Raw genomic sequence first — 12,945 nt, forward strand, 5'->3', positions numbered from 1 at the left:
GAGGGCCCTTTCAAAAATGTACACATTGCACTTATGCAGTCTTTGTGGTGAAGGCAGCAAGACGCTTCTTCAATCTGTTCTCCTCCTCGGTGGACTCGACAACCTCAAGCTTGCCGTTCTCGACGTGGTAGATGACACCGTGCAGCTCCAAGTTGCGCTCGGCCATGGCGTCGATGACGGTAGGGTTCATTCTCAGAGTGTCGAGACTGCGCAAAATGTTGAACTGACTGAGTCTGTGGGTCTTCTCAGCCTGAGATCCCATCTTCTCCAGCTCTTCTGTGTGCTCCATTCTCAACTGGCGCATGGGCTGCAGCCAAACGTCGAGAAGACCAAGTCTGGTGTTTCCAAGGGCGGCATTGACACCACCACAGCTGGTGTGGCCGCAGACGAGAATGTGTTCGACCTTGAGGTGAGCAACGGCGAACTCAATGACGGAAAGCGAGTTGATGTCGGTGGGTGTGATGATGTTGGCAATGTTGCGGTGGACGAAGACCTCGCCAGGCTTCAGGCCCAGAATGGTCGATTCGGGAATACGAGAGTCGGCGCATCCAATCCAGAGAATCTTGGGGGACTGGCCCTTTGCTGACTTGGGGAAGAAGTCGGGGTCGGACTTCTCCATGCTGGTGCTCCATTGCTCAACGCGCTCGGCGAGGGTGTGGGCGAAGCCGCCTGTACAGATAGATGGTCAGCATTGTTAGAGGTGTTGTCGTGTGGGCAATGGTACGGTAGTCATCGTCGTTCTCGTTCTGTGAGTCCGGACACAGCGAGCGTGGTGACGTGTGGAAATAGCAAGTGGGTGTGGGCTTGAATGCACGCAATGCTCTGCCAGAGCGAGAAGCTCGTACAGCGAATTGAGCAAGAGGCCGCATGGTGTTGGGTGTGAAGGAGAGAAGGACAAAAAGACAAGAAGCTGGGCCGATGACGGGAAAGCAACGATAGAGCTGTTGACTCACGTACCCTTAGGACCGGTGTTCTCTGACATGGCTTGGAGAGGCTGGTGTTTTTGCTCGGAAGAAATGGGTGGCCTGCGTCGTTTGGCTATCGATTAGAAGGTAGTGATGAGCGATGAGCGTTTGTCAACTGCAAGAGTGTCGCGGGTCTTATCAAATAATGGAAAGAACTGGCTCTCCTCTCGGCTTGCGAGCTGTTGGGAAGCTGCCACCATCATCTTCTCCGGCGCACTGACGGATACCGTTGCCGGCGCTTCGCTGGCCAAAACTTTGCCCAGATGACCGCTTTGTCTCTCGATCAACAGCGATGTCTTGGATCCCGCCTTGTTCGACACTCTTATCGCTACACACAAGACGTGCCGCAAGTATGCCAATCTGCAGACCGCCTCGCGAGCTGTGAAGCGCTTGCAGCTCAACACTGCGCCTCTGTGCTTGCTCCTACCCCTTTGGCTGTCTGCGACATGTCACAGAGCTGCGGCTGTCTTTTCTTTGACCATCAGAGTAGATCTGCATCTAAATCAATAGCGCTGACTGCTTAACCGAAGCTCTGGTAGCAACGCACGCTGTGCATTGCAGCTGGTCTGAACGCAAACGACTCGACATGCACGTGGGGGCATGGCGGGGACCGGCTTGAGATGGGGATGAGCAGGGAAGCACTCATTCTGTGACTCCTGCATGCTCTTTATATCTACACCCTTGAGGCTCGTATCTTGCGCGTACGTAAACAGTCGAGTAAATCTTCGTCCGACAAACATCACCTGATGTTTGCATTTCCAAGAATAATCCCGATTCTACTACGAGCATCGCGCGGGTCAGGGTCATGGCGCTTCGACGAGACTGGATAGGTGGACAATGTGTGATACATTGGATACAATCAATTCATTATGTCTTTGCTCGTCAAGAGCTTCGTGACTCTTAAAAGTACAACCTTCGCCAGGAAAGATGCTCAAGGACTGGTCAAGACGACCATAGCTCTCAAGGCATGCAACAATTCAATCGAAACTTAGACCAACATGACTGCCATGATCTAATCCGTCTCGCCAAAGAAACGACTCGCTTGTTCGAGATCGGTATCGCCAGCAGCAAAGTCCCAGCCTACAATGACTCTGTTCTGCGAACAACACACGATACGTCGACTGTCGAATTGAAGCTTGAAAACACGGTTGCTGTCTTCTCTGACACGATGACGGCCGTGGTGTCCAGCAGCTCCGTGGTGACCGTGATGATGATGGTGGTGATTAGCAGGTGGAGCAGCCGGGCCGGCGTGGTTCTGTGCATGCTGTTGGGCTTGTTGCTGCATGTTTATTTGGGCCAGCTGTTGGAGGTCTTGTTGAAGCTGTGCATCTTGGACCGGCGCCGAGACCGAGAGAGTGGACTGAGCTGGCTGTACATTTGTATCTTGCTCGTCTGCACTGTTCTGGCGTGGCTGTTGCGTTACCTGCTGGACAGCAGCTGCAGCTTGCACCCGAGACCTCCGTCTATTTTGAAGAATCTCGTCTTGCCGCAATCTTCTGCTCGGAACCCACTTACCGTCAGAGTCCTTCTTCCAAATGATGACCGTCTCATCGTAGGAGCCTGATACGATGCGGCTCCAGGCATTACCACCACCTCCCGGCGGAATCTTCGCACCAACGGCACATACCTCGTTGGGGTTGCTCGAGCCAGCGTTGCGCTGGCCCCGGACTCTATTCTGATCAGGGTTCAAACCATTCATGCGAGCGTCATGGAATCTCTCATCGACAGCACGTGCATCGGCTTCGAGCTCCTCCGATGAGATAGCCATATCACCAAAGCGAGCCTGGACAGTACGCACCAAGTTACTGTGGCCGGGTAGACAAGCAACTTCTGCAGACGTAGCTGCGTCAAAAATACGGACAGTGTTGTCGCTGCTGCCACTCACGATGCGGCGACCATCGTACTGCACACAGGCAATGCCTTTGGTGTGACCGGTAAACGTCCTTGTGCATATACCAGTGTTGATGTCCCATTGCTTGATGGTTCGATCTCCGGAAGCGGAAACAATCTGACCTTGGTGCATTTGAATTGCATTGACTGCTGCACCATGGCCGAGGAGTGTGAGTAGCAGTGAGTACTCCTTGATAGGGTTCATAGGATGGCCGATTTCAAGCTGACGTTTCGCGACCGCCGGAACGAGATCGTTATCCAAAAAGAGTTCTCTACGATTCCAGATCTTGATGGTCTTATCCTTGGAGCAGGTTATCAGCAGGTCGTCATCGAAACGTAGGTTGAGTACGGATTCAGTATGTGCTTCATCCATCTTGCGAATGATGCGACCAGTCGAGAAGCGCCAGATGACAACAAAGGAGTCACTTCCGCCTGAAACCACAATATCTTGGTCCGGACGCTCATCGAACTGCAGACACAGCACAGACGCAATATGAGCTCCCGAGAGAGTCCTCACACGCCTCTGAGTTTCCAGATCCCAAATGGCAATGGTCTTGTCGCGACTACCACTTACTAGCCAGTCACGCGAGTGCTGTATCGTGTAGACGCACTCATCATGAGCTTCGTCGGGATGATCAGGATGTGGCAGCTGGAATGTCGTGTATCGCCCCTTGTTCCAATTGTCTTCTAGCCGGCGCCGCTGCTTGTAGAGGTATAACCAGTTGATGCGTGGCGCAGAAGCGTATGTGTTATAGAGCGATGGGGAGAGTTGGGGAAGCAAGTTTGAAGAGAGGTCCGTTCCGGGTATGATGTCAAGGTAATCGGCTTCGGAAGCGAGGCTCATGGCAGACAGTGAAGCAGCACCATCTTCTGGATCCTGCAAAATAGCATCCTCGTCGGCCTCGAGAGTACTGTGTTGTTCATTCCATCCGTTGACGGTTTCCTTTGCTCTTTTGATGCTACCACTTCTCTCGAGTTCACCATCAGGTTTCCTTCTAGGAGGCTTTTGGGGAGTGCTGCGCGACAGGACGCGGCGTCTGGCTTCAGCAGCTTCGCCACTCCTGACTTCTGCAAGATCTGGCATCCATCCTTCGCGGGCGAAGAAGGTCCTCCACAGAGTGCTGTCCAAGACCCGTTCGCGCCAGAGCCGGGAAGCGGTCGAGCATCGGAGGAGATCGGAGGGCGAGAGGTGGAGGAAGATTTGGGAGGTAATTTCGGGCGGTAGGAAGACTACTGGATCAAGATGAAGGAGGGGATTGAGGCGCTCGACTATGGATGCGATGGACGAAGTGCGCAGCGAGCGCAGAGCTGTGTAGGCGGTTTCTACCACAGGTCAGATGGGTGCTGCGTGTATATGACCGAGTTATGCAAATACCATATCGCTCAGACTCTGGTAGCAGTTGCAGCAGAGAGGCTATGAAGGCTGATCTTTGGGCCGGGGGCAGGCCTAGGACGCCCGAAAGCATCGACTCGAAGTTGGGTGTGGATGACTTTGAAACATGACCGTCGACGGGATCGATGTGCATGGTAGAATCGCTGTCGGATAGACTTCTCGTTTCCTCGGAGCCTCCTGAGTAGCCCTCGTCGACCTTCATTTCTTCTTGGGCCATTTCAGGCGTCTGCTCGCACGAGTGTTTTGGTGGCCAAGGCAAGACAAGTTTGGTATTGTAAACAAGATGATGATCGGGCTAAATGTCGGGACGGAAGGCGCGATCAGACTCCAGTGAGCGGCGCTTCTCTTTGACTCTGCTGTGTGTCAGGGAGTTGGCATCAAGACTTGCCCGCAGAGTCAGCACCCTCGTGGGCCAATCAACAGAGTTTGCTTCTCCGGCGACGACTTTAGTGATCTTTGCCTGGTGCTAAGAGTCAGGAACGACTTTCAGTCCACTGGGCGGGCGGGACGGACGATCGTCAGTCCGGATTGCTTTGGCGAGGAAAGCGAGGAGAAGACGGTGGCCCTCGCGTGATCGCCGCAGCCTCCAGTGACAAGGCGCTCTACAGGACTACCTGATGAGCTTGCCGCCGCTTGTGGTTATTCCAAGGTGGTCAAGGAGCAAAGACAGTCACAGATCACGCAGAACAAGGTTGAACAAGTCGAGGAACATAAGGCAGAGCCGGAAGAGTCACGATGCAGACGGCAGGTCTTGTAACAACAGAGGCTGATCTACTGGGAGCGTGTGCATGGTGGTGGACCAGTGGTAGGGTATATGTGGAAGGGGGGCCCATGCGCGTTTCATAAAGGAAAGAGCCGCCAGAAAGAGCAGGGTCCTTTGAGAAGGGCCGCCCGCCTGTGCTCGCTATTCCTTGTGTGAGCCTGTGTCCGTCTGTCTTTCATTGTTCACCTCTCTGTCCCAAGTCGTCGTCGCCGCTGCAACAGTGAAGATTCTCCAGCCCAGTCCGCCGGGAAAGTGTCGTGTCCAACCGTCGCCGCTAGAGTCGTAGTCGCTCCTTCACTCACAAACAAGACATATACAAGCCAAAGCCACGGCCAGAAAGTGGCTTCCACACGGGCCCCACCGCTGCAATCACTCACTCACTCACTCCTTGTCCACGCCCAGCTCAAGGAAGGAGGGACTGTCACCTGAGCAAGAGTCGGCCTTTCTTCACACACATGCCCTTGTAGATCCTTGCATCTGCATCGTGCTCTCATACCTTCCGACCGCGCACGGCACGCGTCTGTGAACTCTGACGACCTGCATCCTGCCATCGCTTCAAACCTGTTTCTAACCTCGACACATACGCCCACGTGTGCTTTCCGTTGTATACCACGTCTGCGCGCGCGCCCGGATCTCTTCCCCAATCATGCAGGTTGCCTCTCATGCTGGAATGACCCGAACACATACCGCGCCCCAGGCTTTCTACAACAAAATGCCTTCCGCAACCTCGCCGCTGGTCCAGTCTCAGAACCATACCCACTCCTCGCATTCTATACACTCGGTTCTGTCTAGGAACTCGGACACTACTCAAGGCACATCGACGTCCACCCTATTCAACGTGCCGCCGACGCCTTCGCTTTCACCCGCTCCTTCTACCGTCCCGGGAAATGTCGAGCCGTCTGGCAATGTCATGAACAAGGTTGCCGACAAGGATGCTTCCCTGTTCCAAATGTGCATCACCTTGCGCCAACGTCTCCTGGCGGTCCCTGGCTTCGATGACTACTTCTTGGAAACAGAACAACAGCATGACGATCTCGACGTTGTTCAGCTGATCTGGAAGACCTTCCAGCTTGGCTATCCGCTCGTCTCCCTATACAACATCCTGCGACCCGATCAACCTGTTGAAGTCGATGTCTCCAAAATCAGCGTTGCCAAACAAGGAAAGGCCCTCACATCGAGTTTCTTGCGCGGTTGCATCAACGGTCTCAACTTTTCAGTAGAAGACTGTTTCATTCTCTACGATCTCTACCAGGATGACATTGGTGGCTTTGTCAAGGTAAACACTCTCTTATCCCAACATATATTGTTCTTTCTAATTTGTTCAGGTCGTAAGAATGGTTTCAAGATTGCTCGATATAATGGTACAGCAACACATCATTGAAGACCTTCGCCCGGATCAAATTGCCGCACACTCTGGCAAACGCAGTCAGCGACAACACATTGTCGAAGAACTGGTTCAAACCGAAAGAACATACGTGCAGCATCTTGAACTCTTACAGGCTTTCAAGCAGCTCTGCGAAAGCAAAGGTGTCGTTTCGGGCGATGTGAGCCATCAGATCTTCCACAACCTTGACAAACTTCTCAACTTCCAACGTCGTTTCCTTATCAAGGTCGAGCAGACCAACGCTATGCCAGAGGACGAGCAAAACTGGGGGAAGATCTTCATCCAGCAAAACGAGGGTTTCATGGTGTACGAACCATATATCGCCAACCAGAAGCTCTGTGAAGAGGTTGTCATGAGAGAATTTGCCAAGCTCAAGGAAGCTGGTGGCACTATTGACATGCGCCAGCTTGTCGAATCTCCTCCAACCCTGTACGGCTTTCTGATGAAGCCTTTCCAGAGACTGTCCAAGTATCCACTGTTGCTTGATTCCTTGTACCAGAAGGGTGACTACAGCGAGGAGATCAAGGCTGATCTCTTCAAGGGCAAGGAGTGTGCAACAACTGTTCTGACCCGCACAAACACTGCCATCGAAAATGAAGACAGACTCGAAGCCCTGGAAGACCTGAAGAGTCGTGTTGAAGACTGGAAGGGCCATCGGGTCACAGGCTTCGGTAGTCTTCTTCTATTCGGCAGCTACACTGTTATAAAGAGCGACAGTGCACCAGGAAAGGATCAGGAACGAGAGTACCACGTCTACTTCTTCGAATCGATTCTGTTGTGTTGCAAGGATATCGACCGCAACAAGCCAAAGAACAAAATGTCCACACGTTCGATGGTTGACAAGAAAGGCAGACCGAAGATGCAGCTGAAAGGTCGTATCTTCATGCAGAACGTCACAGATGTCGTCAAGGCATCAAAGCCCGGCTCCTACACTTGTCAAATCTTCTGGAAGGGTGATCCAGGCATCGAAAACTTTGTCGTTCGCTTCCCAACCGAAGACACCATGAGCAAATGGTACGCCAAGCTGCTAGAACAGAAGGCTGTTTGCAACGATCTTGCAAGACGTAGCGACAGTACTACGGCTTCTCACAGGCCTTCTGGAGGTACCTCGACCACTGACTTCACCTACATCCAACAGAATCAGGAAGATCTTGTGAATCCTTACAAAGAGGCCGACGAAGAGGATGAAGAGGACACAGTCGTCCCGCCATCGCCATTCCCTCCATACGCTCCGCACTCCTCTTTTGAATCTTCTACCATGAGTAGCAGAAATGCATCGATGACCAGTCTGCGCTCAAGATCTACGACCGGCGAGAGTGGTCCTCCGTTGAGTCTGGGAGGTCGTATGCCTCCACCACGACTCCCAGCCAACGCAGCTGATGGTCGTCATCCTTCATTGAGTCTGAGAACCCAGCAGTTGCCTTACGCACAATCACCCTCGATGGAAAAAGACTCGTACTTCTCGCCTGTCGAGACGCCGCTGCCTTCGCAGAGAACCAGTGGTTCGTCGAGCATGTCGTACTTCCCGACTCAATTCCACGACAATCAAACGCGCTACACTGCCCCAGCTATGAGCCGTACTGCTTCGCGCGACAACAATGCCGCTCCCTCGAATTACGCGGCCAGCCAGCGCACTTCTGGTCCCAGACCTGGATTGGTTGGCATGCACAGTACTCAGCAGGTCCCACCTTCAAGAAACAGATCTGCCAGCAGTCCCGATATCAACCACGTATCGCGCAGGGCTGCCAATGGATCAAGACCGCCAGTGCCTGATGTTCCTGTTCCGCCTTTCCCTGCTCAATACTCTGTCAACAGTTCAGCTCCCAGAAGCCAGAGCAACTCACCTAGTCTGGCCTACCCTCCTGTGCAGTCGCCACAACAGCGCGAACGATCATCAACTCGCTCGAACGCAGATGCACCATATCCTCATGATGGTCCACCTGCTCTCAGAGTTAATCCTGGCTTGGCTTATGTTGCATCCTCCCGCGCCAACACGCCTACCTCAGGACCACCTGGCGGCTACGACTCTCCTATATCACCTCCTCTGTCCTCTAGCTCCGAATTTGGTCTGTCACAGCTCAAGATCAAAGTGCACGCCTCGAGTACTGTCTTGACCCTTGTCGTGCCTTTGAACATCTCGTACCATTCACTGAGAGATCGCATTGACGCCAAGCTGTCTCGCAGCACCAATATCAGTCTGAGTGATCGCTCACCAAACCAAGTCAAGCTGAAGTACCTTGACGAGGATGACTATGTCAGCATTCAGAGCGATGAAGATGTACAGTCAGCCTTCGAAACTTGGCGTGAACAGCGTGGCGAGACTGTCGGAGGTATGGGAGAGATCGAGCTCTTCTGCCAATAAATCAACATATATCATCACATCCAATGAGCAATGCCGCATTGCTGGTGTTAAAGGACACATCGGCGTTCATGGCCTCTCGGTGTACCAAGGAGTTTGGTGCACTTTCCAGGCTCATTATTTCTCGCATCTACTTTCTATACCTTTGCTGTTTTTCTTTCTCCTTCCTTCAACCTCACTCCCCAACAGGGAGAGGTAGACGGACGCGAGACTATGATGGCTTTATGACCGGGACGACTTCATTTTCCTCTCTCTTTTTTATATTTGATGGTTAGCATGGGCCAGAGATGTGTTTTTTTCTATCTTTGCTGTTATCTACTTTTCAGTCTCTGTTTTCTCTTTCCATTGCTTTTATTCCCATCACATCATCATGGTTACGGTAGTAGCAGATCTAGCTGCGCATTGCATCTGTTTTTCTCACTCTGATCTTTATACAAAATGGCATACTATCTCATTTCAGACAACAATGTCGCAAGTATGTGACTTCCAAACCATGTTAAAGAGTGTTCTCTTCAATGAGCGTATTCCGTTATTGCTTGGCTCTTTGTTGCGGAAGATGTCATCGACCCAAACGCCTAAAACTTAGAGCCGAGGTAGGATTAACCATGCATGTGAAGGCTTTCCACATTCTCTCTGATTGATCAGCAGCGACATCCATTCATTACTTCTCACATCTCAATCGACTATATACTCAACAGTCGGGGAGATGGGATACAAGTCAGGAAAACTGTTCGAGGTGCCTATCGCCAACGCCGGCAAGGTCGTCGTCACGCGACTGGCCGAGCGAGTCTACATGATCATGTGGAACTCTGCACCAGATAACCGACTCACTACTGTACGACCTTCCTCTCTACCCTACCTCTCATCGGATTATCACACGATCACTGATATTCACCAAATCTTCAGTCATTCTGCAATGCTGTACATACTGCACTGGACATCCTGGCGCTCAAGTATCCTCACGGCGTTGTGATTACAACCTCTGGGATCAGCAAGTTCTATAGCAATGGACTGGATCTTGAGCACGCGAATTCCAACCCGGGATTTACCAAGAATTCGCTATTTGCGCTCTGGAAGAGGTTGTTGACGTAAGTTGTTGTCTACTTATTCAGTTCTTTGTTCTTCGTTGTGTCTGCGGTGTGGTGACTTCTAGACCTTTACCTTGAGGAGACTATGGAGACTTCCAAAGCAGAGGACGCATCTATACCTTCGTCGTCGTCGTTTTTGCAACTTCATCCTCAAAAAACTGGCATCACCCTGTCCATCCCTGACTAAAATTCACAACACAGCTACCCAATGCCAACCATCGCCCTGATCAACGGCCACGGCTTCGCCGGCGCCCTAATGACGGCAATGATGCACGACTACCGCATCATGAACCCCCACCGCGGCTACATCTGCCTCAACGAAGTCGAACTCGGCGTACCCCTCAAAGCAGCCATGTCCTCAATCTTCCGCCAAAAGACGTCGCCCCAGACCTATCGCACCTTGGTGTTGGAAGGTAAACGCTACAAAGCTTTGGAGGCGCTGGAGGCGGGCGTTATTGATGGAGTGGGTGGTTTGGATGAGGTGGTGGCGTTTGTGGAGGAGTTCAAGTTGGTGAGTAAGACTGATAAGGGAGTTTATGGTAAATTGAAGAGTGAGATGTGGAGGGAGACTGTGGCATTCTTGGACGCGCCTGATGAGGAAGGAGAGTACAAGGAGAGGGTCAAGAGGCAGGATGAGGAGTTGGAGAGAAAGGCGAGGCAAAGAGTCAAGGATTGGGAGACTGCTAAAGCCAAGCTCTAAAGATTACTTGATGTATTTTGGAAAATGTTTGTTGATTTGCATATGACAGGTTGTTTGAATTAAGGATTATCTACAGTAAGACAGAACGCCATCCAAGCACAAGCATTATATATCCAGTATGCGGCAACTGTTTAGGCACGAGATCGCAGCAACCTTTCTATCTCAGGTTTCGTCCAACTGAGACTCCATAGCCTAATCAACACCTAAGCCGAGCAGGACCAAGAGCGCGACATTCATGACCACAATTATGGTCCAAATCAAAATGGCAATGATCGCAGTAAACCAATGATTGTGCATACTGATCAGGTCGCCATTGCTAGCAGACATGGTCATGTATCTCTCACGGCAAGTGAAATAGATCAAAGGTGCACTGACGAATGGCAGGATGACACTGAGAGCAACCTGCGAGCCGTCCAGCGCAGCAGAAAGCCCATCCCGACCCACAGCACCGGCAATGATGATGGAAGGCGTAATGGAAATCGAGCGTGTCATCAGACGGCGCACCCAAGGCTTGACTTGCCATGTCAATTGTCCCTCGCAGATCATTTGACCAGCGATCGTGCAGACGATACCAGCTGAAATACCGGAGAGAAGCAAAGCCAGAGCAAAGATGGTTCCTGCGACAGGGGCAAGCTGGTGAGCTAGCAGTTTGTGGATGCCGAAGAGATCGGCACTAGCAGCATCAGAATTGTAGAGAGAAGCTCCTGCGACGATTAGGATGGCGCTGTTGACGAATAGGGCGAAGATGAAGAGTGAGGTCGAAAGCTCTACGATGGAATACTTCATGCAAGAGCGAACAGCTGCCACACTGGGGCGGTACTTAACCGGACCGCTATCATCGTCAGAAGCGGCAGGGATGTTGTCGTGTTCCATGTCATATTCCTTGAGACGTGGCTGCACGATTCCAGAGCCCAGATAAAGCGAGTGAGGCATGACAGTTGCACCCAAGATTCCACACGACTGATATAGACTAGGAACGAATTAGCGGGGCCGTATTGACATGAGTGTGGACTGCTGTACACACCCCTTAGATTTGACAATAGCCGAGGATGGGAGATAGCCACGGAAGACATCACCAACTGATGTGTTTGTGATCAAGGAGAGTTGGTAGCAAAAGCAAACCACGACACCAATGACCAATAAAGCGACAAAGCCTTCGAAAATTCTAACACCTCGAACGCTGCCAGATGGATTGTAGAACAGTAGGATTACAAGGACGTCCACAATGGAGATGGCGCAACCAGCTACCAAGGGAACATGGAAAAGGAGATTCAAAGCAATAGCAGTACCAATTACTTCTGCAATATCAGTGCAGATGATCGCTGCTTCTCCGAAAAGATAGAGAATCCAGTTAAGCCATCGAGGACAATGGGCCCTGATCATCTCTGCGAGATTCATACCAGTAACTGAGCCTAGCTTGACACACAAGCATTGCAGGTAGACTGCAAAGATGTTGGACAAGAAGACTATGAAAAGAAGCCTAAACCGAAAAGTAGAGCCAGCTGCAACAGCAGTAGAATAGTTTCCGGGATCGATATAGGCGACTGAGATCATGACGCCTGGGCCGACGAACTTTGCGTACTTGGCCAGGACGTACCTGATGCGGTTGCCGAGACGCCTGCCACCGGACACAGGCATCTCGGCGGAGCGCAACGTCGACGCAGACGACGACGAGCGCCCCGGATGGTGGCCACTCGGGCCAGGGTACGGGTCTTCCGTGACCCGAGGCAATGCTTTGCCTTTGCGATTGACATCCGCGAGTTCGTATGGCTCTGGATGGATGCGATTCAAGTCGTCGTCATCAATTCTCCGGTCACGGTTTCGTCTGGAGTTGACAACACCATTCAGGTCGTTGTTTGTCGTCAAGTCTCCGGCCAGAGCAGGCGGATTCTGGTTCCACTCCGGATGGTCCCAGCCGTCGTCTTCGTGTGATGGTCGATTCATTGTGGTTGCCCGAGTGTCGCGTGTCTTTAGTCAGAAGCGGAAAATCCTTTATATGTACGTGGAAGAGAGAGAGAATTGCAACAACGATGACTGTGGTGGGTTGGATGAGAAGATACAAAGTGCTGATTATGATTCTAAGCGACACGAAGGAAGTCAAGTCGTCGTAGTCTGACCTCGACCTCGGCCATCACGGTAGCTGGATCGTGAAGTAATACGGGAGGAGCCGGATCAAAGCGTTCTTGCCCAGAGCACAAACGACGACTTGCTAAGAAGCACTGCTAAAGCCGGAGATCTCGGAACATTTGCTAGGGCTAGGCCACCAATCTACTCCCAAACTGGCACTGACGTCCCTTTGTCTCTGTCCCTTAGATATCATGATCTGGGATGGTCGTGTCGTATCCCGTGTGTCTCCGAAGTCTTGTCCTGGTCTGCTGCCCTTCTGATCGAAAATTTGCTCGA

General features: G+C 51.9%; 5 protein-coding genes across 5 annotated transcripts; 2 read left to right on the plus strand and 3 right to left on the minus strand.

Moving 5' to 3' along the window:
* Window positions 1-31: 31 nt before the first annotated feature.
* On the minus strand, window positions 32-619 carry M436DRAFT_50397 (carbonic anhydrase; the record flags this gene model as incomplete). The annotated part of the gene is made up of 1 exon (XM_013570380.1): window positions 32-619. One exon carries the CDS (start codon window positions 617-619, stop codon window positions 32-34), a length of 588 nt encoding a protein of 195 aa, XP_013425834.1.
* A 1,358-nt stretch (window positions 620-1,977) lies between these two features.
* Window positions 1,978-4,465, minus strand: M436DRAFT_50236 (WD40 repeat-like protein; the record flags this gene model as incomplete). Its single annotated transcript, XM_013570353.1, has 2 exons — window positions 1,978-4,178; window positions 4,231-4,465. The coding sequence occupies 2 exons, from the start codon at window positions 4,463-4,465 to the stop codon at window positions 1,978-1,980; spliced, it is 2,436 nt and encodes an 811-aa protein (XP_013425807.1).
* Window positions 4,466-5,723: 1,258 nt separating this feature from the next.
* Window positions 5,724-8,757, plus strand: M436DRAFT_50660 (uncharacterized protein; the record flags this gene model as incomplete). Its single annotated transcript, XM_013570430.1, has 2 exons — window positions 5,724-6,287; window positions 6,337-8,757. The coding sequence occupies 2 exons, from the start codon at window positions 5,724-5,726 to the stop codon at window positions 8,755-8,757; spliced, it is 2,985 nt and encodes a 994-aa protein (XP_013425884.1).
* Window positions 8,758-9,460: 703 nt separating this feature from the next.
* M436DRAFT_50227 (ClpP/crotonase) lies at window positions 9,461-10,542 on the plus strand (the record flags this gene model as incomplete). The annotated part of the gene is made up of 3 exons (XM_013570351.1): window positions 9,461-9,589; window positions 9,661-9,842; window positions 10,044-10,542. 3 exons carry the CDS (start codon window positions 9,461-9,463, stop codon window positions 10,540-10,542), a joined length of 810 nt encoding a protein of 269 aa, XP_013425805.1.
* A 192-nt stretch (window positions 10,543-10,734) lies between these two features.
* M436DRAFT_50182 (natural resistance-associated macrophage protein) lies at window positions 10,735-12,486 on the minus strand (the record flags this gene model as incomplete). Its single annotated transcript, XM_013570345.1, has 2 exons — window positions 10,735-11,512; window positions 11,567-12,486. 2 exons carry the CDS (start codon window positions 12,484-12,486, stop codon window positions 10,735-10,737), a joined length of 1,698 nt encoding a protein of 565 aa, XP_013425799.1.
* Between the last annotated feature and the right edge of the window lie 459 nt (window positions 12,487-12,945).

The sequence above is a fragment of the Aureobasidium namibiae genome (genome assembly GCF_000721765.1).
Source record: "Aureobasidium namibiae CBS 147.97 unplaced genomic scaffold scaffold_12, whole genome shotgun sequence".
Lineage (NCBI taxonomy): Eukaryota > Fungi > Ascomycota > Dothideomycetes > Dothideales > Saccotheciaceae > Aureobasidium > Aureobasidium namibiae.